Below are 26,484 nucleotides of genomic sequence, written 5' to 3'. Positions count from 1 at the left end.
AGGCGGGCCCGGGCGCGCGCGGTGGCGTCACCCGCGGGGCGAGCCCTGCGGAACGCCGCGCCCTCCCCACGGCGCCTGCGCACTGAGGCCCCCGCCCCCAGCAACGCTGCCGCGGCCGCGTGTGGGCTGGGTGGGGCCACGTCCGACCCCGATCCCGATCCCGATCCCGATCCTCTCTGCCGGCTCCGGCCTGGCCCGGCCCCGTCCGGTCTGCTCCCATCTCATTCTCACTCCGCGCAATCTCCTGCTCAGCGCTGTCGGCACCTCGCGGCACTTGGGCTCACCGGGTCCCACTTCAGCGGCCCCTGCACCCCACAGCTGCCCATGGGCACCCGTACCGCGAGCCGCGTACCCCCGGGGTGCCCAGCAGTGAGCCCCGAGGGCAGACATGTCACACGCGTGTGCGCTGCGCTCGCTTGGGCTGAGCACGGGGCAGCGGGGGAAACACGCCAGGCGGAGCCCCCACCCTGCGGTGGCAGGGCTGTCCGGCAGGGGGCGGCAGCGCCCCAGCCAGGTGAGCGGGGCTGGGACCGGGCAGGGACTGAGCTGGGACCGGGCAGGGACTGAGCTGGGACCGGGCAGGGATTGGGCTGGGAACGAGCAGGGATTGGGCTGGGACTGAGTTGGGACCGGGTAGGGACTGAGCTGGGATTGAACTGGGACTGGGCAGGGACTGAGCTGGGACCGCAGTGCGACTGAGCGATACCGGCAGTAGGTGTTACGGACACACACTCAGGCAACCCGCACATACCGATAGCTCCAGGGACACAGCACACTCACATTAGGGCTGAAATACCTGTTTCATATCCATTGTGCAGGCTAGACTTTCATACTGGCCCATAACCTGCACTTCAGTTCAACACAAGTATTATTTTGATGTAGAAAACCTCAAAACTCAAACTTTGTTGATCTCCTGTCTGAGAATCAAGAGAGAAATAGTTTAATCCTTCCATTGTATAAAAAGGGAAGAATGCCTGAACTGAGCAATTGTGCAGCTACTGAAACCTTTGGTAGCAGGTCACTGTTGGACAAATGGGAAAGGCACACAGCACTACTTAATCATAGCAGAGGCTTGAGGATCCCATGGTGGGTTGGATCTGCAAGTGAAATAAATCGTAGCATGTGTCTCAGACTGGGTAGCCAAGTGGTGTCCCTCTACCGTGGAAAGGAGTGGGCAGGTGCTGCTCCTGCTGCTGTTCCTAGGAGTTCATACTGTCCCTCTAATGCAGTACTCAGCTACATTGTCACCACTGACAATTAATCAAATGTTAGCACACCACTCATTAGTCTGAGCCCTGTAAAAGTACCCAACAGCACTGCATTACTCGGGGTGACTGTGTTCATCCTTGGAGGGACCATAAGAGTTTCACTGCCTGTTGGCACCTGTCAGCAGCTGCTCTTGCCACCTACATGTCTGTCCTTCCTCACGCTTCATGTCCATAGAGGGGAGCTGAGCTTGTAACACTGAATTACAAAGTTGGGAGGGGTGTAGTAGAAGTGGAATTTTATTCAAACAAATGTAGTGCTAAGATGGATTTGGGAAACAGATTCAGATCAGTTAGAAATCAATAATCAAACCTGACTATTATAAATTCACAAATACATTTCTGCATTTTTTTCCCTACAAAGTTATTTGCACAATGCAGTTGAAATACCTAAGAACTTTCTATCCACTAAAATGCTGGGTTACAAATGAAATGTGGAAACTTCAGGCCTTTTGAGTTTTTCAGGCCAAATGAGCTGGTTCAGGAACAGACTGAGCACATTCTCTCCATTTTCAGGGGACTGCTGGGGTAGGCTCAGCTTTGGTGGTACTGTGTGACCTGAATTTCATAGACTGCCTGGAGGCACAAATCAGGCTGGGAAAAAAGAAATGCAAGAATGCAGGAGGTCTTGTTTTCCACTTCTTCCCTGTCTTCCATTTTAACTGTGTATATGGGAGAGAACAGGAGAGTAAGACTGGCTGAAGAACTGCATTATGCACTGTGTGCCCTGAAGTACAGAGTATCAGGCAACTGAGGCATAGCCCGAGGTGAACAACTGATGCTGGACTTATGATGAATTCAGGCCGACTTAAGATCTGGATGACACATGAATTCGAGATATTTAAATCCAGGATTAAAATTAAATTCTACAAATTTTAAAAGATGTCCATCCCACTTTGAACCTTGGTCAGTTTACAGCATCTAGTTATGCACCATATTTTAAAGCCCTTAACTGTCTTCTATTCAGACTGCTGCAGAAAGGCTATGCAATATTATGTAGTTCAATCCCAGTGCATTAACCTAAAATTACCTTTGACATACTCCAATTAACTAACCAGTGTGGAATTAAGTTTGGAGTAAAATTACATCATAAGAACAAAGTGTGGGAACCTGTTAGGCCAAGCTCAGTTCTTGACTTGCAGGCAAGTAATATACTAGAAATTCACTTGCAGTTATTTTAAAGCATACATTAAAATTTTTCCTCTGAGTTTAGTAGAGGTGCTTTACAACCATAGGAAGACTGTTAGCTTATAATGCAGCTAAGAGAACAATTTCCCACCTGACATCCTTCTGTCAGAATAAAATCTTATTGTGGCCTGTGACAAGCACATTTCTCTCCCTCTCAAGATTTTTCATAGAGGTGCACAGAGAGAAATAAAAGAGAAAACAATTTCTATTTCTACTCCTTGTTTTTCCTATGTGGAATGTGTTTAGAGAATTGTTTACCTAGAGTGAGTACTTAATTAGATTCTGGTGAGGATTGTTTAAGCCTGATAGCCAATCCAATCCACCTGTGTCTGGACTCTCAGAAGAGAGTCACGAGTTGTGTTAGAGATGGTGTTAGTATGTAGTTTTAGTATCTTCCTTTTTATATAGTACATTAATGTATTTTAACATAGTTATAATAAAAAAATCATTCAACCTTCTAAATTAAGTCAAATGTCATCATTTCTTCCCATTAAGTTCACCTACATTTACAATAGCGGTCAATGTCTTGAAGGTTCCCAGCTATGATCTAAGAATGCACCTTTGCTTTCAGGTGAAGAAGACTAAGAGAGTATGGGACAAGGTGCATTTTAAAATTTTAGTTATACTTTTTGTAAAGCTTTTTACTGCAATACCATACACGGGAGAAGGAGAGAAAGGATTAAGGGCACAGCAAGGGCTGGCTACTCAATAGTGTGGAGAGCTAGGAGCTGAACACTATAGCACAGCTGGCAAGGCAGCGGCCTCCAAAGGCCAGGCCTCCCTTAGCACCCAAGCGGGATCAACAGGAGAGGCCCAGAGGTTGTGGCCAGGTCTACCAAGCCCAGATTACCTGTCTTGACTCTAGGGACCTGGCAATCACTTGACCACATGACCTGGTTACTGTCACTAGACGTGATCCTGACCCTTGGACTGATGTCATGGCTGGACCTTGTCACCACAAACTGCCCTGATGGTGGACTCCAGCTGCCATCACCAGTCCTGCCCTGTGCCCTGCACATAGGTTTGCCCTCAGGTGTGCACTGGGAGGCCCCTGCCCTACCTGCCGTATGGCCACTCACCTTCTGGTCCATCCCTGGGTGAGCCCCTGGACTCGCTGGTCTCTGGCAGGTTTACTTTGAGCCTCTGGATGAGATGGGGAACTTGGATATTTTTCTGTATTGCTGCCCAAACGCAGGCTCATGACAATCATCCTATGGGCATTAGGTCTGACTGCTGTGACATGGTGGGGGGGAATCTGCCAGCCTCGGTGTGAGGGAAAGTGTGGAGTTCACATGGACATTGATTACAAACACTCTCATCTGAGGCCTCATCCATATCCTCCTGGCTGAGTCCTATGTGAGTGGGAAGGGGCTGACAGCATTCTCACCACTGCAGCAGGTTATTGCACTGGGATCCAGAAGAACAGTAGGTGACAGAGAAGTCCCGAGGAATGACAGGAAAACACTGCAGGACACCATCAAAGACATTATTGATCCTGTCACTGGAATGAGATGTCTCAGAATGATTATGATTAACTGCAGGGCTTACTTAAGAACAAAGGATCAATACTTAGCTTGGGAGGAATGATTTGGTGGCATAATGAGTTTCTCTCTTTGTGACATTGAATGATAAACTCCCATTTTTCATACACTGGGAGAGAAAAAACATGTTTTCCTATAAGTAAAAACTGCCAGGTTTGCCATCTTTCTGAGGATGCATAGAGAAAATGAAGGCTGTGGGGGAGACAAAATGGATTCAAGCAAGTGACCAGTTCGCTCAGCTGCATTTCTCAGACTCAGTGCTTTCAGGTTTCACAAGGGAAATACAAAGCCCATGTATACTCCCACAACTCAATTTACTGGTAAGAACCTTTGTGAGAACAAAACTGGAGGTCCATACAAGAGAGAACTTCAGAAGTGCTGGAAGGAAGGGCAGCAATCATAATGAGTTGAAAATTTTAAAGACTAAACTCCAAAGGGTCTGAAGACCACAGCAATATTCCAACTAGAAAGTGCTGAATGATGTAGTGACCTACCATGAGATGGTTCTGCATTTGAAAAAGCTATTTTTGTTGCAGTTTACAACTTTTAAAAAAGTAACTAGAGAGACAATTTGTAAGAGCAATCAGAATCCAACCCTGCCCTTACTCATCATCTTGTACTTGTTGTCATGAATGCTCACAGCAGACACAAAAATATTTTAAGTGTTTTAGTCAGGGATACATCATTTCACCAGCTTTCTTCAAGCCCTTCCACTTCCACAGAAGAAAAAAAAGAACACCAAACAAAAAAATCCAAACCCCCAAAAAACCAAAAAACCCCAAAACAATAACAAAAAAGGTAAATATGCCTTGAGCTTCATGATGCTGCAGTTTGCTGAGCAAACATCTAATTTTCTGTAATGAACTGACTATATACCTACTTGGAGTACAAGATGAAAGCGATCATTTACTCTTAAGTGCTATGTAATGCAGACATAGTTTTAAGATGTTTTATGACATCAAAGCAGAAAGTACACAAAAATATAGTGAACACAGAACATTAATTGTCTGTATAGCCCAAACCATACAGACATTTGGCTTATTGCTTTGTTTATCATAAAGGATTTTTCTGTTCTCATGAACATGACTTGCCAACAAAGAAGTTTGTTCTGCATGAGGTAGTACTGGATCAATAAGTAAAAGGCTGAAAGGAAATGTAACCTACCAAAGAATAGACATATTTTGTTGGAATGATGTGTTGTCATTAGGTATAATTGGGCAAATGGCAGTGTGATCTCCAAAGCTTCAGCTGATCATATTCCCCTGAGTGCACTAATAATTTTGGGGGAAAGTGCATTAACTATGCCTTGCTTTATTGTACTGCTGAAGTGGAGAGCATGTGTGAGAAAACAAGTTTGTAATCTTTGCTTCCTTTGCAAATGAATTCTTAATCACTTTGGCTCCTATTTCCATACAAGATCTAACTTTTTGATAATTGTGAGAGCAACTTGGCAAGTCCCCTTTTGTGGCTCAGGTAAGTAGCAGATTCAAGAGGCTTTTAATTCCCAATACTAATACATATAGCTTGTTTGGGTCTTTCTAAAAAGGCAGATAACATCATGTCCATCCTTGACAAAATAAGCAAAGATTAACAGCACAATTTTTTTGCCACTCTAGAATTACTTGCACAGAGAGGCAGGTCTTATTACATCAGGATGAAACCAGAGTATCATTTCAGTCTTTGTCATGGGAATGTCTAGCTCTATGCCAAATTTTGACCCTTGATACATCTGATCAGTATGCTGAATTAAATCAACTGTGGCTGAGCAGTTCCTACAATTTATGCAATCATTAATTTGGAGCAGTGTGGATAGGAAGAAAGAGGAATGAGAGGGTCTTTTCAGTGATTGTAAACAATTAGATCTGATTATGGTTTACAATGACACAGATGACACTGGTCTAACACCAGCTGCCCCAGTTCTACTTTCAGTACCTCCAGCTGGGTGACTGTGCTCCAACCTTGCACCACCAATTCGTTCTAAAACTAGTTAGTTCTTTGAATGAAGAAAAATATCAGAAAATTATCACCAACTGCTGCTTAATTTCAGGGTCACCAGTTGAGTATTTTTGTTTTCCCCCAGTCTTTCTGCTCCCCTAAAGGCAGTTTTTTCCCTGTGACAGATGCCCAAAGGAAAAAGGCTCCCCTGCTGAAGACCCCTGGTGGAAGCATACATGTCACCTGGCCAAACAACTCAAACTTCTTTCTTTGCTCTTCGGTGGCTAAATTAGGAAGTCAGAGTGTTCTTGTTTCCAAGTCTCATATGAGATGTGAGACTTAATTTAAAAACATCTTGTTCAGTCAGAAGCACCTAAATGGTCATTGATTGTTTTTCCATAGTTGGATATGTAAGTCTCTTTAAAGACACAGACTATTTGTTATTTGTGCTCTGTTCCCATTGCTAGACAGACTACAGGGCTTGTGCTAATATTACTGGAATAAGAAAAATCCAAGTTTGAACAAGTCAAGCCTAAACTCTTACAGTCCTGAGTACCAGGAGAATTGCCATGGAATTGAGACAAAGTTGTTCAGGCACAGTCACATTAATTAGAAACATCTGCAAGGATCCTGGAGAAAACACATCTGGTTGGAAAATTTCCATCATCATTTGGATGCTGAAAATTTAATAACACAAGGACAATATTCCTTTATACCAGTTAATGATAACAGGATGGCTATAGCTCCCCTTTGATTCTGGGCTCTGAACAGCACAGCAGTACCTGCAGGTACAACCCTCTGAGCAGTGTTAAGGAAACTTCCCCGTCTGACCATCCAGGAGCCACTCTGGCATTCACACTTGTACCACCTGAGCTGGGACTGAGGCCCCTTCGCAGCTGCTACCCCCACTCTCATAGTCAGACTAGGTTTCCTTAACATGGCTTGGACATTAATATATTTTCTGAAGTAGATAAACATTAAATAAGCAAAGACCTTTTAGCAACCTCTGGCAATATCAAGTAAGATGACACAATATCACTCATTTAACTTAATCTTTTCACTTGGGTTCCTAGGAGATAGCACTTAAATTCTGCTACAATCACAAACTTATTCTACCTCTATACAATTTCAAAGGTTGAAGTTGATTCACATGCTATAGTAGGGCTCTTCTTCTGCTCTCACAGACAGAAAAAGAGGACAGTACCTGGTACATAGTAGCTGCCACTGTTCCATATGTTGTCAGATCTTCAAAGGACCAAAGCAACCAAGACAACAACTACATAAACAAACCTGGCTACTTCCTTTGTGTTTAAATGGGAAAGATACCCATTTGAAAATATCATTACTTAACTGTAAATTCACTGTCATTACATTGGTTTTAATTTTTTGTGTTGTCAATTTGTCAGGCAGCTGAGAATTCTAAGAACAGAAGTTAGTGGTAACATAACTCGTAGTCTGCAGAACTTGTAGTCTGCTAAATTTTTAAGTAGGGAGGCCCAGACTATATCACCTTGGAGTCCATATTCTGAAGCAGAAGTCCAAATAAACCATGATTTACTTGTAATCAGATACTATTTTACCTCATAAGATCCCCAAACTCTCTACTACTGTAGATCACTAACCCTGTAATTAAATCATCTGTAGCTACCTGAGGCTGAAAAGGACTTAAAAACCTTGCAATTTAAGTTTGCTACAGAGTGAGCACATTGCACCTGTCTTGACTGGCAAAATCAGCTTCTTTATCCAACAGGAAAAGATCAAGCTAACTCAGAGCCCTTTTTACGTATAGTTCAGAGCTCCTCTGCAACCACTGCTGTACTGGATCTGGCTGGGACAGAGTTAATGCCCGTGCCAGGCAGCCTGCATGTCAGAAAATACTCCCTGCAAGATGCTTCTGTCTGGATTTGATGCCATTTTACACCTATGCTGTATGGAATGCCCTATTTAACACCAAGGTAAAGCCTACTCTTCAGGGTATCAGCAACTGACAAGTTATAGGCCCTGTAGATGGTTGCTAAATTTTGCCTCTAGAAGGCAAAATCCACATCACCTGTCATCAACACTGGGGTTCTAGCACTTTAAGTAGAGAATTTCACTTTCTCTTGGTACTCTTGCACACATATTTTTTTTTTCTGAGTTAGGCACTCATTTCACACTAGAGAAAGGAAACAGAAATGCATAATGTAAACACTTTTAAATGGTTCTCTGCAAGATTATCTCTGTTCTTCAATTTATGCAAGGTCTTACACCAGTCTTGATGCAGGAGCCTTCAAAAATGTTTTTACTATTGGAAAACCTGTCAGATTCTGAACCTGAGGTGATGTACTCATATGCAGAAATTATAAGGGATGTACAGAACTTTTCATTTTCCAGAAATCTGTGAAGATCTTGTGCTTAAATAGGTCAGAGCTCCTCCTGCCCATCAGAGAGGCATTCAGAACTAAGGATAGGGTGATTTGCTAGGCTGAAGTCTCCAGATTCTTTTCATTGCACTGTGCTAAAGAGCAGCCAGACCATTGCTGATAGAAGCAAGCTTCAGCTAGAGTTTTGAAACACTTAACATAGCACAATTCCAGCTGAACTATGTAACAGACTCACAGATGGAGGTATCCTTAACTTAGCATTCATCTAGCAGTGATTTCCAGTTCCTCATTACAGGCTGTATTGACCAATGCTATGTACCTTCAAGTACAGAAAACTAGTACATGCCTTCTTCCATCCCATGCAACTGCTTTGCTCTCTACCCAGCCTCAAGCAGATTTGAAAGTGATTCTAGTGAAGATGGAGTTACTGCTTTTCAATAAAAACACAAAGTTGTGAAAGGTCAATTGGATTACCCTGATGTTGTTTTAGGGATAATTTGTTATCCAAATGACAATGGTAATATGTTTGTAAGTACAGCTAGTGATCAAAGGCACTACCTACTTATCAGGCAATCCATGGCATTTTCATAATTTGCCCAAGCAATAAAACCTAAGCTTCATTTACTCAACATGAACAGTAGAAGCTCAAAAATAATCACAGATTATTGTTGGGATCATCCAGAAAGTATTTTAAAAACAGTCTGTCAGCTTCTTTGTCTTGATAAACTATTTCAAATGTCAAAATAGTGGGTCATATTTTTGAATAAAAGCTGTAAAATATAATATTATGAAAGTTTTAACTTTGCATTTTCCATTATAATCTCTGAATCACTCATAGAAATGCAGGTCTGAAAGCAACTTCCAAGAGGTTTTTTTTACTTTTTCTAGTTGCTTTACTTTTATTAAACTGTAAGCATTTGCTACGGTACCTATAGATCATCACAGAGGAAATTTAACAAAAGGATTGCTTTTATTAATGTCCTTTTGTCATCCTTTAGAAGTTATTCCAAACTCTGCATTCTCTTGTACCACCTTCAAGGAAGACTATCACCAGCCATTCCAGGAGTGCATTGTAGAATTCCATCGTTTAGGTGTCAATATACAACATTTCAAATCTGATAGCAGCTTCAACAAGGAAAGAAAGAAATCTGGAGGAGAAAACTGTTTATTAAAGACATCAGCAGTTTGTAGAAAGAATCCAGTGAAATTGCTGATATTTAATATATGTATGTGGTTTTGTCACAATTGACCACACCAAAGCTTCACCAGAGTCCAATTAAACACAAGTTTTCTATTCACCATTTTCTTTACTAAAATTTGCATGCCATGCCCACTGGGCTTGGTGAAGTCTACTTGCTCCCTAGGAAAAACTCTAACAAACTATAAATAATAATTTTTACTTCTCTTGTCATGATTTGTGACTTTTAAAGCATGTCACAAGCATCAAAACTCTATTGTATCACTATATCTTATTTGTGGACAGGGAGCACAAAACTCAGATATTTAAAGGTTTACCTAATCCCAGTTACCATTTATGAAAAGTTTGACTCTTATTTTAACTACAGTTGGATTTTTGCCTCAATGAGCCACTGACAATCACAGAGCAATTATATGTAAGAGATCGAAGTAAAATCAGCTCAGTTCTCAGACTCCATTCTAACTAAATAACCATGTGGTCTCCCAGGATGGTGCTTATAAAAATACAACATATATGCTGTAGTTTGCATCTGCAAACCATTCTCCAGCTACTTTTATATGTATCTTTGTTCCTGTTCAGGCTTAGGTGAAGACACTCAGGGGAAGAGAATGACACAAAACCTGAGAGGCATATAGACTATGTGCCTCACAGTCTTCTCAGCAGAAGCAGGTGTTAAATGACTCAAGGAACTTTTACTCCAGTGCTGCATGTTCATTCACTCAGCTTCCCTTGGGATGCACAGAGTCTGCCAGCTGGACTGATGTGAAGAGAAATCCATGAGAAGAACACAGAAGCCAATTTTAAAAATCAATACTCCTAGTCTCAGCAGATACCTCACTGACCCCGTGTGTGCCTTTATTGCCCCATAAAGAACAATGTCTAATATTTGTTTGATTACAGTCCCTGCCCCCAAAATGGCATCTGAATACCTATTGATCCTCACTTCATGCTCTTTGCTTGTAAACAAACCCATTAAGCACCCGTGGAAGAGTTTCTTGTTATTACAATGACTATGAAAGTTATAAAAGTGCAAATTAGATAAAGGTCATTGTTGCTATGTAGCTCATAGTACAATATGAAAATTGTCTTAAGCAACTGGTTGTGGAGAGTTTCCTCCCCCTCCAAACCTCTCAGCTGCACATCAAGCTCCACAATGGGCAAGGGAGCAGTTCTATACTGAGTACTCCATGAACTTCCTTCATATTAACCAGTTAATTATCACAATCCACCAAAGAAAGGACTCCCAGCCCACTGTGCTCTGCACAAGGCACACATGGCAGCATATCAGATCTCTGGTGGCTTCTGTGGTTAGTCAAGTACAGGCAGTAGCACTTCCCAGCTGGCTTCCAGCCACACCTCTGGTGTCACAAATCCATATATTTGCTAGAGTGAAGGCTTGGATTCTACATAAAAGCTTCCAGTTTCACTGGTATCATTAGTATTGATTGCAAGTGACAGGAATAAAAATTCCTGTAGCCATGTGCCCTGCAAACACAGTGGGACTAATGGACAATACCAGAAACAGTAAACTGTATCATTAATATTTGCTAAGACCTTCTTGTAAATTGCCTGTGCTAGAATCAGACAGAAAAACCTGCACGTCTTCATCCTTCTGATAACGGCAAGTGACCAGCTTTCTTATAAGCTTTTTCTTACACAAGGGAGAAATCCATGCCAGGACAAAATGACTGTTTTCTTTCTTTCACATCCTTTTACAGCACTGCAGCAAAGATCACAAATCAGCTGTAACCTGGTCCTGATTAGCTTGATGCTGATTTACAGCTACCCAAACTCTTGAAATACCATATTTATGGCCAACGCAACTGACATGGTTACTCCACCTCTCGTTTCATGATTTCATACATTTCCAGGTACAAGTGTAGATGTATGATATGTGTAGGTACACACGGAAGTGTATGCATATGTACCTAGATTTTGTTCTAACTCTCTTGGGAAGACAAGTTTCAGATATTACTTCACCATAGTACTTACCACAACAGGATTGTGATCTTCACTGTTGCTGTGCTACAGGACTCTTAAAATCAGTAGCTGAAAAGATAAAATGTCTAATCTTACTGCAGGAACACAGTCAGCCAATTTAAGCCCTCACAAAATGAGTAGACCAAATAACTTAATAACTATTAATAAAGACAAAGATACTAGAAAAAAAGAGAGGAGCACTTCATTAGTAAAAGGCATCGTAACACACATTCATCATCATAGGCAGACAGGAACACCTGAGGAAAAGAAGCAATATCTGAACTGTTACCTATTTCAACCAGATCAGCTGACATGACTGGTACCAGAAGTTAACTTTGTTAGTTAAACTAGATTCCTATTCAAAATTCCTATCTATATCTGATTCCAGGATGTTCCTCCAGTAGAAGAGCTCTTCTTAGGTGTTGAGTATAGGTAGGCACAAACGCATCTGCCTTGCTGAGATGGTCCTGCCACAGGCCCATTTCCCTTTCTTACCAGATCAACATAGAAAAGTTAATGGTAAATCACATTTGTGCTGCATCCTTAAAGCCAGGCTTGAGGTCACTTTACAGAATAATTTATACAAATGAACAGCTGTCTTTTACAACAGCCAAAAGCAACAATAAGATATACACTTCTTTAATTTTAAAAGCTGGTATAGAAATATCTAAATTTTGAGATGATGATGTTCTAGAGTGAGGCACACGGGACAAAATTCTGGAACTTTTCATTCTGCTTCTACATCCTCTTCTTATTTGTGCTCTTCGATTCCCAGTCACTGGGCATGCCCCATGTGCGTCAAGCCTTCAGGAACTTTGGAGCCTTGCATCTCATAACTGAAGCAGCCAGGACTGGCAGGCAGACTATCCAAATATGCTCTGCGCTGATTGCTCCTAATGAACTGGACAGAAGCACTGGCTGCAAGCTGAGGATTGTGGACTTCAAAAGCCAAACCAGCAATTTTAAACACTCGGTGCCAAATACTAAATCGTTTAGCAACTCTACCTCACAAATTTCTGCCTCCTCTCACCCAATTATGGCTTCTCTGTCATAATTAGTATGTCTTAGCAGTGAGTGTATGGGACAGGCACAGAGCAAACACATCACTGTGTTACTTTAATTTCTATGGAAGTAGTGATCTTCCATCTACAACCATCCAACTGACTTTGCAATTTACCTGACAGTGAGGATCAGACTTGCTTCTGAAAAGTAAGCTGAATGTTTTCTATCATTCCAAATAAAATTTCCCCAAATCTATTCCTGCTATATGATGAAATTTGCCCCAGTTCAAACATAGTATTTTGGCAAGGTGAACTGAGCTGTAAATTTTCTTCATCTAATGACCATTGGAAGTGAACAAGATCTTGAGTCTTGTCATCAGCAGCTGTGAAAAAACAGCAGGCTGGGCAGCTGGAATTTTGTTGTTTTTTGGGGGTTTTTTTGTGCTTGGAGGCATAGAGCCATGCTTATTTCATGTAGTGACATTGTTTGTTTTGAAAGATCCTAGACTGTGCCTGAAACAAGAATCAGGGCACAGACATATTCTTTCTGATGATGGCAATTTTCTTCCCAAATCACAGGGTTCACTTGACTAGAAAACTATAGAAATGATCCTGCATAAACATTGTGGAGATAATTACAAAATAAAGAAACACTACAATGAATCTATTGAGATCTTTAATTCCAAACTGCCACCATTCCAGAAAGAATAAATTGTGAGTTAGTCTGACTCTTAAGCATACAATTAAGCCTGTCAAGTTTTGGCCGCATAGTATCTGTTTAATATTGAAAAATCTGTCAGTAAACCAATATATGGCATTAATGTCATAATGCTTTGGGTTTGCTTCCTCATGGAACAATAAAACTATTTAGCCAAGACAAGCAACATGTTATTTATACACCTTTTGGCAAGAATAGTTCCCTTTTTGGATTGAAATTGATGAGGGGAGCTGAGTATGTGTTCCATGTCGAATTTACTCAGTAATTTTATTAAGGGCTTCCTCACAAAGAAATGAATGTTCTCAATCTCCTTCAATACTCATCCTACTCATTATTTAAAACAGAAGCTCTCCATATATTAAGTTTCCTCAAAGGGTTTTCTATTAGTTTCAATGAATTCAAAAAATTAGGCTTCAACACTTTTGTTTGCAAAACTATGAAAGTCTGAGCTTTACAGTCAGAGCAGAAGGTTTCGCCATTTCTGGAATTTTTGAGAAGGAGGTGTCAATTGAAGGTTAGCAACCTTTAAAAGGAATCCTTTGCACATCCTTACAATGTTTCAGGTCATGCTTCAAGTGCCATCCAACATCACCCAACAGAGCTTCTAATAATTTCACCAGATTCTCCAGGCCAATTCCTTCACCTGGCTCTAACTAAAGCTCCCCCCAGAAGGTCTCAGAGCTCACATCACAACCAAGTGTTTACCACTACAGAGTCTTGCACTACACACAAGAGAAGTACTGTGGTGGGAGCTCAGTGCTGGAAGAAACAGAGCATGATAGACGAGTTACCTTCTTTTCCCTTCCTAGATTTTCTATTCACAGCTAATGAAAATTAATAGGAAAGCTGTCCTTATTATTCCTCAAGAGTTTTGGTTTTGTGATGACTCACAGCAAAACCAGCTAGGCTATGATAAGCTGATCTGCTGCCCACAGTGAAGCCCCCCTGGCTGGGAATGTCTACACAGAGGGATCACTTTTGCTAATACAGGTGGTGACCACAGTAGGCTGCATTTCAAAAACTTCCTTCACTTGTCACTACATCCACTCAGTACTGTCTAGGTCCATTTACTTAGCAAATGAATTTTGGGGACTAGCAGATAGAAGTTGCTTGGAACCCTGCCTCCAGTAATGATTATTATTTAATACAAGGCTTGTAGATTAGGTATCTTCTTTTGTAGTGACATCTATTGCCATGAAAAGCTGACAGTTCTGGGAGATCACAAGTCCTTTCTTAGTTCTAAGAGGAGAGACAAACTTTCACATATGAATGCATTTCTTCAGGCTTAAGAAAGGTTTGTACTCCTGAAGACTTGCCTCTCTTGTAAAACTATATTATGGGTCTAATAATAAACCATCTAAAGATCATTGTGGCTGTACGCTCTTTGGCACTCTGTCATTAAAATTGAAATGGAGAAAAGTTGGAATTATACCTCTCATAAAAAAAACAATATATCCTCCTCCAGGGCAAATTATTTACCTGTTCTTATGCAGGAAGGATCATGTTAACAAGATCACATGGAAAGAGAGAGTTGTCTACCTGTTACTGAAATCCATCTCCCTTATTTTCTTCCTGAGTAGTTCAATCAAGGAAGAAACTGGGAGGAGTAATATAAACAAAATGTGCTCTTCATTTTCCAGAGAAAACAAAAGAGCAAAGAAGCCATTCCTAATTCACAGCACTGTTACCAAGAGGAAGTTTGGATAGAACAGGTTAGATTTACAGTCATTGCAAGAAATAAATTTCAGGAAATATCCAAGAGGATAAAGTTATTTAAAGAGATGAGGAGATCGAAACTACAGTCCTAGTGACAGTTTTATTTTTATTTTTTAATAAAAATTATTGGAATGCTTTAAAGTATTTCTCTCATTCTTGCACACAGAAGTAATGCCATGTAGGTAACCTTTTAAATGAGAAAGATGTGTGTCTTGTGGGGTTCTACCAGAAAGCAAATCTGTTTTCAATAAAGGAAGGCTAAGTGAACAGATTCTGGTCTCACTTCCTAACTCTAAAACTACGGATCTGTGACAAAGGGCAAACCACTTAAAATTCAGCATCTCCTAGTGAAATTGGTAACAAATGCAATGAGCCATTAATTCCAAACAAGAGTATTTTTTATTCCTATAGGTAAAGAAAAGCAGTTCCCATAACAACTTCTATATTTCAGGATTCCTGGAGGGATGACCATACTAAAAATGAGCAATGTACTTCAGTTACTTATCTCCAACAGTGACCAGAGCAAGGCAAAGTAAGATGTAGAAATTCAAAACTGCCAAGGAGAACTTTCTGCCTGACTTCATGATGTAATGGCTAACTGCACAAAACACAAGTGTCTATATTCTTTGAAACAGAGATGAGACTAGGGTTAGCAGCAGATTTTCTCATTATTCCCCTTTGAGATCTTTTTAGGGACCAACTCTGTGCCCAGTGACAGCCCCAACGCAAAAGCTCCATTGCTATGAACACCAACACTGAGCTGGACAAGTGCTCAGCACAAGTGGAGGCATCAGGATCCTGGTGATGCGTGGTGACTGCAGACAGCAACGCACACAACATGCAAGCTGGAGAGGGAAGCAACACAGACCTCAGTCCTCACAGATCACATGTATGGGTCTGACTCTGGTTTTGGAGGAGTTGTCTGCCTCCCAGTTTCTTCATGTAGAAGCCCCTTGAGAAGCTGGAATGCCCTTGAGAATGTTTAAAAAAAATTCAGGAACTTCGTCAACAGAGCTGATACAAAAGATCAAGGGACTTGATGCACCTGTGATAAAATACAGCAGTTGGACAAAGGATTGAGGATCACAGTGATGGTGAAATGCTGTACTTAGGTGTGCAATGTGTTAGTTCAACATTTCTGTGCAATTCTAGAGCCTGCCGGAGACATAGATGTGGACTGGGAGACAAACCCTCCCAAACCGTGTTGATGCAAGTTCTGGGCAAGTCTGGGGAGTCAATGCATTTGTGACAAGACAAAAAAGTATAGCTTGGGACACTCTCTCTGGAGTTTGAGAAAACAAACTCTCCTTCCTATCCATGAATTCATCTCAGTGCCATGAGTAATTGCACAGTGAGAGGGAGGAAAGAACATTTACACTTATAAACAAACCTCTATCCAGAAATCTTTTAAGTAGAAAAATCACCTGTAGGGAAAATGAAACTGAAAAAAAAAAAAAAGTAGCTGGAAAAAAGCAAACCAGAACTCTAAAAGGAAGGATATCATATTAAAATCAGAAAGTTTTCCAGCTGAGAAATAGAAAATGGACATTTTTCATTAAAAACCCTGACTTTGAGGCGCTTATTTTTTAAGTTTCTTCCTTTAAACAAAGCATTAAAACTCTACTAAATGAGTCCAAAATAAAATAAGTCTGAGTAAAGAGGAAAAGCTGGCCAGACTGAATGTCCTAGGCATTGCCCTGTGAAAATAATTTCGCACCTGCTGAGGAGCTTTGCATGGAGATGTAATTATAACACAGTACTTCACCCATGTTCTCTAAAACTAAGCTCAAAAGTATCAAGAAGCAGATTTTAAGGAGAATGAAAACAGGCAGTTTCCCATTTCATCAATGCTCACTTTCATTTATAGGGCAATACAGTAACTGTTTAAACTCAGGTGTCATACCTGAGAGACTTCATGGAGTTACTGCACCTAGGAAATGCCAAGCAGTTGTCCTCCCTGTATGAGCAGTATTGTGTGGAGCAGTATTTTAAGTAGACAGACAGGTTAAAGACAGGGAGTTTTATTTCCAGTTACAATTTTTGAAGCACATAGCAGCAACATAAACATGTGTTAATATTTAATGCTATGCATGTCATATTCTAAAATACTTTTTGTGGAAGCCTATGCCAAAAAAATATGGAACTGTGAACCAGAAAGTGTATAGTGTAATTCAGGATAAGAATGCATGGTATACACTTATTTAAATATAATCCATTACGTTTTTGCCATTGTCTTTCTTCCCTACCCTAATTAATTACCTATCTCGTGTTTTTACTTCAAAACACTTGCTTAATAGAGGACAAACAATCTTAGTTTTGTTAAGCAAAGAAAACCTCCTTTTCTTTATGCTGAGTCACATAAAGTTCAACATAATCTCTTCAGAGAATGGGAAAATAACAGTTTCTGGGAGCCAAGTATGGATATATGGAGGCCAGCAAATAACTGTGTGAATCTGTGAATCTTAAAATGCATTCAGAACACAGCTCTTTGAGAGCAGTAAAAAAAAAAAAAAAAAAAAAAAAAAAAAAAAAAAAAAAAAAAAAAAGACATCATATCCCCTAAATTACCTCCGAGCTGTTTGCATAAAGGGTCCAGAGGCAGTACACTATAAGTACAGAGACATGAGCTGTGCAGAGAGCACACGGCAACGCTTCTGTTGGACACTCCGTGAGCCTGCAGCAAAAGGGCAACCGAAGCTCAGGTGCACAAACAGCTTTAAAGGACTTGGCAGATGCATCAAGCAAAAATCTGAAACTACAAATCAGGTAATTTATCAAATAATTTCCTTTTTAGCAGATTCTACCTTTCTGTCTAAAGATTGCTCTGAGTCAAATTGCCTATGTGATGTTCTTAGGGCTGTTACTCAAGGATTTCATCAGAACTGGTAAAACCTGCCAGTAAAAAAGGTAATAAACTAATTTTCTACTTGGGAAATTTGTGGATCTTCATAAAATTGTGCATTTCTTTTATGTTCTGAAGATATAATTAACCTAAATGACTGCTATAGTAGTATTAAAGATGTATTCCATTCTACTGTAGGAACTCTGCTTACTGTAAAATACATCCCTAAGCATGTTAGAAATTCGGTACTAGCTAGAAGAAATAGGAAAACACTTGGCATCTGGGCAAGAGGTAATAGAGGATACAATTATGATTATGTCTCTGAAAAAAATATAAGGTACTTCCCTCATTTCTTTCCATGCAAGAAATCTCCCTGCCACACAGACCATAGCTGTCTTCTTAGCCTGACAAATACCCAGGCATATGGCTGCTTTAAATGCATAGAAAAAGATAGCAAAAAACTACTGGTTTATTTAGATTTGGCTTTAACTAAAGGTAGAATGGAAGCGCTGCTAATCTAAGTATCATTTTTAAATTAACTCTTAGCAAAGTGAATTGACTGATGGAGATAGCAGGTATAAATGTCTATACCTTGTGCATACAGAGTTCAAGGGGGAAATTATATTTGCCTCTTGGCAGAAAGCAGAGCAAAATCAGTTTTTCAGAATCACTTGTGCCTCAGGAAGTTCATACCATATTTATTCTGCCAGAAAAATTAGCAACTACCTGGTTTTAATTATGAAGAATTGAGATGCTTTGAAGAATAAAAAACAGAGAGGTTGCTAACAGAAATGAGGAAAGACCTTAAGAGACTTCAATCCCTGCAGCAATGCTATATTTGTTTATCACATTGCTGTTATTGCTAGGTTTACTTGCTCCATCTTCCTCCCCTGTTGTTCTCTGTCCAATGGAAGTTGCAGGAACCCCTGTCCCACAATGCCATCCATCCAGCTGCCACTGCTACTCCTCTGCTTGACCTTGTGTGGTGTTTGCTTCAACGGGGGACATCTCCTTCCAGAGGAGAGTGAGAACATGGGAAAAATTCCCCTGGATGACATCCTTCAAAGATCTGAAAGCCTCATTCTTCAGTCTGTCCTCAAGAAAGCTGAAAAGGAAGAAGAGATTAATAAAGGTATCTATCTCACTGTGGACACCCATTTGGTGATGGCATAGCACTTGACTGAGATCATTAGATCCAAGGTATGATTTCCAGGTCTTAATGTTCATACTTAGCACTGGAACTAAGGGGAAGGGAAGGAAAAAAGGGCTGCCACAATACACTGACAGACAGTTCTTCACAGATGCTTTCTTCTCTAAGATCTCTTTGCTCAGGACAGGCTGCACTATCATTAAGCAGCTGCTGCATAATAAAAAGGTAGAAGCCTGTCACAGAAAACCTGCTTGTTCAGCAGGTACTTCCCTAGGAAAGCTCTAAGAGGACCTATGAAAGACATTCTGCAGCTGTGGACCCTGTACCTAATGTAAATTTGAGGTGGGGGTGCTGCCATCCACCTACTGCCTGCATCCACTGGTTCCTACCCCCTCCAAAAGAGGTGGGCTTTTTCCACAGCTGTAAATACTAGAGACTGCTCCAGTGTCTGCACCTCCCACCTTGTAGCTGCTCTGCTACCAGTAGTCACAGCAGCAGAAGATTAGACTCAGAGATTGCAAGAAACAGCACAGAGATGCCTGCCAGCAAACAAGAGCACTGGGCCTTTCCAGAGTGGAAGACGAGCTGGCCCCAAATGCCCACAGGAATAGTTATCCTCCCTCTTCACATCAATGCTGAGAATTGGTTGTGTTGATCCCAGTGCTGAAATATTAAAAAGAGCCTAAGAATGAGTAAGAGATACTAATAGTGTTATGACTGAGTTGGCTTTCAAAAAGCAACAGATTAAGATCCCGCTCCACAAATTCCTAATACAACTTCCTTAGGGAGGATTATGGGGTTTTATTAACCTTATTCTTTTCCTTGTACAGAATCAAATGCCCCTCTGCTACAACAGCTTTCCAAAAGACAACACCCTGGGAAAAAGTACCTAAATAACCTGGAGAAGAGACAGCATCCTGGAAAAAGAGATGTTGAAGAAGAGACATCTTATGGAGACATTCAGAAGAGGCAGCATCCAGGAAAAAGGGAGATGGAAGATGACCTTGATGTCTATCTGGAGCTGAAAAGGCAACAGCCTCCCGGCAGAAAATCACTGTTGGATCAGTTTGCATACAGCCCTAGGGCACAGATAACCTACATGAATAAGTTATCCAAAAGAGAACATCTAGGCAGAAGATATCTGATGTTCAAGCACCAGCATCCTAGCAAAAGAGGCTGGAATTATGAGGTAGATGTATACAGTGAGAAACGCCAGCATCCTGGAAAAAGGCACTGGAATTTTGACCGCTCAGATGACACAGGTCCCTGCAACTTTCAGGAGTCATTCACTTGTCATAAAGGCAGCTTGTTGCTTGATTTAGTAGAAGATGTTAGCAGAGACAGGGTAGAAGAAAAGCGTCAGCACCCAGGGAAGAGATCAGCATGGGAAAGTGAAACAGAGGAATGAGAAAATAATTGTGTAGCACTTGCATTTGGTGAAGTAAACTGCCAGATCACCAAAACATTCAGTTCACTCCTTTTTGGCTTCCTGCTGCTGACCTCTGCACCTACCTTTCAATGTGTTAATGTTCCCATCCAAGTTAATGGCTTTGTCATACACTTAAAGCAAAGGAACTAAAGGACCTATCTGAATGGAACAGGAAAGTACTTAAATTCCCCCACTTTAGGAAGAGTGCTTATTTTCTTAGGAGTCCAGACCCCAAAATAATCCAACTATGTGTTCCTAAATGACTAAAACAGGCTCTTAAATTGCTGTTCTGACGCTACTGAAGTAGAATAATTATATGGTTTCCTCTCACTTCAGTGAAATCAGTAAACAGTGAGGAAGAAAAAAGAACACATGCCAATTGTTTCAAAATTAAATAGAGCAGGTTTTCAGTTCTAAATGATAACATTCTGGACACTTGAGTCCTTGTACACTACAATCTGTCCAGACAGTAAGCACTATAAAGAGAAAGGAACAGTTTCAGCTGGAAAAAAATAAGTGAATGACTTCATAATTTGTCTTGGAACTGGCACATGAAAACCCTGCTCACCTAAAAGGCTAAAGAGTGCAAATGATTAATGCATCCCTGAACATCTCAAGCACACATTGTGTCCCCTCTGACTGTGTACAGCCCACACAAGAACTCCCACCCTGGTGTGTCCACACTTCAGTCATGCCACTTGAAATCATGCCTTCTCCTCAGACATGTAATAATAAAGCAAGAAGACATCCTTCCCTCCCAGTGAGGATTTCTGATTTCTCTCCTCTCAAAGGAATGCTTTTACTTTCTGTAGTCAGACTTCCAAAAGTGTTTATTTGATATGAATTATTCAATAAACAAGAATAGTCAACTCTCGTGTCCTTATTGGTTGTGCACACACCGCAATGCTGTGAAAAGCATACAACAACTCAAGCTAAATAAAATAACATTAAAGGGTATTTTTCTATGTACAATCTCTTTGCATACTGATGGTCAGCACATGCTTGCACTTAAAATTATTTCATTACTGAAGTGGAAGGATGATAGACTCCCTTAAAATATTCCACCTGTATGACACACGTAATTATGCATCTGTGCTAAACTCACATCAGTTGTGTCACCCACTTCATAGGGAACTTGATGAGAAGCTGATTTCCTGTTTGTAGGTCTAAACAATAGATTTACTGATTTTTGCAATTGATATGCACTTACTGAGAACACTGGGTTACTCATATCACTTCTTGTACATTTGGAGAGGTTATAGCACACCAATATTTTGCTACAATGTTATTTTTATGAACAAATGAGTATACTTTCCATCAACATTCATTCTCATTATTATCGAGACACATTAACTGACTTGGAACTCCTCCTCAGTTACAGAAGTCAGCTTTGCATAAATCAATTTAGCTATCCTGAAGAAAAATAATTAACCATCTCACAAGTTTCACAGGCTGATCCACACTTAACCTGTTTTCTGCAGTGGTGCAGACATACTAACTTGCAAGTACACTCTTTCTCCTACAGACATCATTCTGAGAGCATTGACTGCCACAGGGGATTTCACACTTTTGTGACTATGAAGCACACACAAGCACAAGTTAAAAGTTAAGTATTTGTCAGATTTATCTACACCTTAAAAGCTTTTTGGCTCTGAAGTTTGGCTGAGAAACTAAGTAGAAAATAGCCAGCTTTTATCCTATAATGTTATGCTTCTTTGAATAATAAATATAGTGCAATATCTTAGAAATATTAACAACTCAGATATATATACACTGTTTAGTTATAATGTAAGAATTAGTTAATTGCACATCTCTCTCATCATTTTTATTGTATATCTTCCCTTCACTGTCACTTTTTATTAGAACTTAAGTTAATTTAATATGCAAACATTCACAAGTAACTAGCTTTGCTCTGTCACTCACACTGTGACAACTGCAAAACCAGGACTTACAGTTAGTTACTCTGGTCCCTGAGGAAGTGCACTATCTGTCTGTCAGACTGACTGGGGCTCTTCAGGAATGAGAACAAACCAGAAACAGACTTGGTCCAAAGGTCATGGAAGTCAGTAGCAAAATCTGCAGAATCTGAATTAAATCCACAGAGCAAAGCTGTGCAATGGCTCTAATGTGGCAGCACAGTCACACAAAATCTTATTTCTAGCTTTAATTGAGACTAAACCCACCTTGCACAGATGAGTTCTTTGTTGATTCCACTGCAGTTTCATATATCTGGGTATTATTACCAGTTATTGAGACATAAGGGAGCTTGATTCATAAAGCAGAGATTTTACAAGTGTCTTCAAAATGAGTTTTGCTTTTAATGGTGGAGAAAGTTCAAGTGAAGCAGCTGTATAATTAACATTCCCTGCAACTATTTTCAACACCTCTCACCATTACTGTTCAATGCCCCCTCCCACACATTTATGAGCCTTGACCTCTTTGCTGAGCCACTGTAATTAGCATGGGCTGAGTGTTTCTGAGGGACATGTGGCCCAAACAAACACCATTATTACTACTTATAATGGCTCATTAGTTGAAGAAAGTTTGAAAACAGCATCATCACCACAGCTGAAGTAGAATCACTGCTTCCCTGGTAACTCAGTTAACATTAAATGGTCAGCTGCAACTTTAAAGCATTGGTCAGGTCAGGACGTCATTGTAAGTAAAAAATATGATTGAAAGTAGTCAAGGGGAGAATGCAAGAGGGGTGAGACTGTGTGAGGTCTAATTGTACAGAGACATGACACAAAAAATTAAGATAGGGAAATCCTTTTGATTCTAGGAAATGGGTATGTGGACTATAAGCATGGGAGTGCAGAAGCCTCACTTCCCCTTCTGCCAAGAACAGCATGAACACCTCTGCAGGGTAATGAGGAAAGGCTGGATAGAGAGACCTTCAATAAAACCAGATGGGAAACTCCTTGAGAAAAATGAGCTAATGTACCTGCCTTAAGACTACTTTTAGACCTCTGTGTAGACATTTGTGCTTTGTTTCCTTGATGAAACCAATACAGCTTAAAAGTACTAAGAAGGAAACCAAGGAGAGGACATTTGTCAGATACCAGCCAATTGACCTTGTCTGCTTCCATGAGATGGAAGGAACACTGGCTGAAGGAGTGTTACTAGATCATGAATTGTATTAGTATGCTAGAGCAGGATACCTGTTTCTGATAGAGATGGGGCATGTCAGATACCAATACAATGGAATGATCCCAGACAAAAGGTGAAATCAGCTCTTGAACTTATTTCAGACACTGTGGATTAAACTGACAGCTGGTGATCCAGACAAGACAGCAGTATGTCACAGAAGGGTTGGCTGAAGTAACACCTTTCTCATAGCTAACATTTCCTGACTTTCTTCCTGTTCATATGCATTGGAAAGAGGGGGAATCTGGACTCATAGATTGCACAAATACTCCTACAAAATGGAATGCAGGTAAACGAGGATCCAACATGCCATAGCTAGTTCATTGCCATCTTCTCTCTATAGTGGAGGTAATTCATATGATGCAGCATAGACTGATTATTATAGGGAAAAATGTTAGGTTATAACTCAGACAACTAGGGGAAGTGATCTAAGAGTCTGCCTGAAATATGATTGCTGATTTAAAGTAATTTTCACAGAGAATCATATGTTTCCACCTTGAATTCCCTCTTGATTTTGAAGCTGGTACTGTGTGGAGTGTCTGAAGAAGCTTTGTGAAAAAACAAGAGGAAGAGGAGAAAAGTCAAGACAAATGAAAAATATAGTAAGAATTTATGAAGGGTTTTCTGAGCCAAAACAGTCAAGACAAAAAGTAATCTCTTTGAACAAGCAAGTGGTGCTGAAAAAGAGAGCAACAACAACCCTACAAAAAAAATCATAAATCATTCCCTGTCAAATACCAACTGGTGGGGGTATTCCACTTATTGCTTTTAGACATGCCGTCTTCAAGAAGGGCATTGGTTGCTGCACAAGTCTGTAGACAAAAGAGAAGATGAGAGGCTAGAAGAGACAGCACCCAAATGTGGTGTACTTGACATTTGAAATGAGCCCTGAATGGAATCCAGACATCACAGTGTATGGCTCTTGCAGTTAAATCATTAAATTAAATGTAAATGCAAAGGAATTGTGAATCCTCCCGTCTCTCTTCTTTATAATTTACATACTTTATGTAAGTGCTGCCACTCCATGGCACTCAGGACCAATATGACAGATTATTCAGCAGTGTTAAGGGACCAAATAAACTTGAGATGATGACTGGCTTGCAGGTACCAAAGCAGTTAATCAACAAATCAGATAAAAGGGTCTCAATAAATAGTCAGCTGCTGCTCTTACAAACCATTTGGATTGATGAGATTGCAAACACAGTAAAAACCATGGATTTGGCATGGAAATGTAGCTTCTAGCCTGTCTACACAGACTAATTAAACAGATTTGTTATGTATCAAAATGTTTAGTATAAGTAACTTGAGTATATTGAATATATGAGCTTTGGTAAAATGAACAGCAACAATTTTAGTTCTCTGAACAAAATGAAAAATACAGGAAATTTTAGGCTAGATCCACCTAAACAAACAAACAAAAACATCTTCTCTGAAAAATTAAAATCAAAGATCATTAACATAATCAGTTGAGTTTTGTGCTATCCATTTCAATATTAGGAAATTTGAAATTAATTTAAAAAAAACTATCATTAAATTATGAAATTGAATTTAGGCAAATTTAGAAAACAACATTAAACTAAATTAAGTGACTATTTTGTTTAGGGAATATTTACAAAGAACATTCTGATTTTCCCAAGAACAGTCTGATTTTTCACTATGCTTACACTCTGTTTAGAAAGTCTATATTGAACTCAATGCTGTTAAATTTCAGGTATTTTAAACCATTTTTTCCACTATGTTTGTGAAAAACATCCCACTTGAATACCCTGAGAAGTAGACAGGCATCATTTGTATTTACCTCTCCTATACTGAGGTCCAATTCCATTATTAAACATTCCAAATGGTACTGAAGGTATTACAAGAAGTCAAAGAACACAGATGAACCCAACTGGAACATATTTCTTATTGAGCTGTGCCATGGCTACAGGGCTAACTGGGCCCCCCTTCTCAGCTGTATTCCGAAATTCAGCCCACTGAAATTTCTCCTCCTGGACATCAGTAGCAATTACCAATTTAGCAACAGACCAGGTCTTAAATTTCACAGTTAAGGGTTATCAGACAAGCATATTTTACCACTTACTTTCTTACTGTTTGCAGAGGACCTTGACTGCATCAGAGGAGGAGTTACCTAACAAATACAGGGTTTGTCGGCTGAGCTTTTATATCCCAGTGCCAGGATGGGCAGTAAAGGTCTGATTTTGCTGCTGGAGAGAGTACTTCTGCACTACTGTTTGTTTGCATTCATTCCCTGTGAGCCATTACTGATACAATTGCAGTCTCAAAGAGAACCTGTAGAATTGCAGTAAGGTTTAATTTGTCCCCAAATACCTCTTCCTACTGTAACTAGCTGGATGAAGACAAATTAATTTTTGAAGCACTGTAAACTGAATCGTTTTAGACTGATCTGGATGTTTTCACTTTGCAGACACTCTCTGTATGGGAAGTGTGATGAGCCTGACCAAATAACAGCAGCCAAAGTCTTCTTGTTTACACCAGCAAAAACTAGATCATGCTCAACATCTGTTAAGAGACACAGAAGCTCAATTTTCCCTTTGGGAGCAAACTGATACCATTCCACATATCACTGCATCTGGCATAATTTTGTAGTATCAGTTCTCTAATTGTCTCCAAGATATTCACAGTAAGTCTAATACCCTCATAAAGACCCAACTCATATTGAGCAGGTGCAGTCATTTCATGGGGAACGTGTTTCTCAGGAAGGGATAAAGTCCACTTATATTCAGAAACAGGCAAACAAGTGGCATTTTTCTTTAAAAATGTAGAATGAAATTTCTCTTTTCAAGAGTGATTGACACCACATGGTGTTTTATCAGTACCTGAAAAAGATTAATTTGGTGAGATGTGTTCTCATGTCTGTGGTCAAATGAAACATGCAAAGGAGCACAATTAAGTGAAGATACAGTGAAATGTTTGATTTCTTGTGCACGCTCCAGCATGCCATCATCCTCCTCACAACTCACTGCAGGCAGTCCTCACTGCATGGTTTGTAT

At 40.2% G+C, this 26,484-nt stretch overlaps 1 protein-coding gene across 8 annotated transcripts; it reads left to right on the top strand.

Annotated features, from left to right (window-relative positions):
* Window positions 1-68: 68 nt before the first annotated feature.
* On the top strand, window positions 69-21,195 carry TRH (thyrotropin releasing hormone). 8 transcript variants are annotated; one of them, XM_021542545.4, is made up of 4 exons: window positions 526-17,671; window positions 17,761-17,812; window positions 18,662-18,879; window positions 19,728-21,195. In XM_021542545.4, exons 3-4 carry the CDS (start codon window positions 18,684-18,686, stop codon window positions 20,303-20,305), a joined length of 774 nt encoding a protein of 257 aa, XP_021398220.2. In that variant the 5' UTR covers window positions 526-17,671; window positions 17,761-17,812; window positions 18,662-18,683; the 3' UTR covers window positions 20,306-21,195. The 8 variants fall into 8 exon arrangements, with proteins under 8 accessions (XP_085446351.1, XP_021398220.2, XP_021398221.2 ...); XM_085590225.1 differs by adding an exon at window positions 69-514 and having other exon boundaries at window positions 15,599-18,879; XM_021542546.4 differs by lacking the exon at window positions 17,761-17,812 and having other exon boundaries at window positions 18,668-18,879.
* Window positions 21,196-26,484: the final 5,289 nt, after the last annotated feature.

Source organism: Lonchura striata, chromosome 12, assembly GCF_050655825.1.
Source record: "Lonchura striata isolate lonStrDom1 chromosome 12, ASM5065582v1, whole genome shotgun sequence".
In the NCBI taxonomy this organism is placed as follows: Eukaryota; Metazoa; Chordata; class Aves; order Passeriformes; family Estrildidae; genus Lonchura; species Lonchura striata.
Note: the sequence above shows the minus strand (reverse complement) of the source record. Positions and strands in the feature narration are given on the sequence as shown.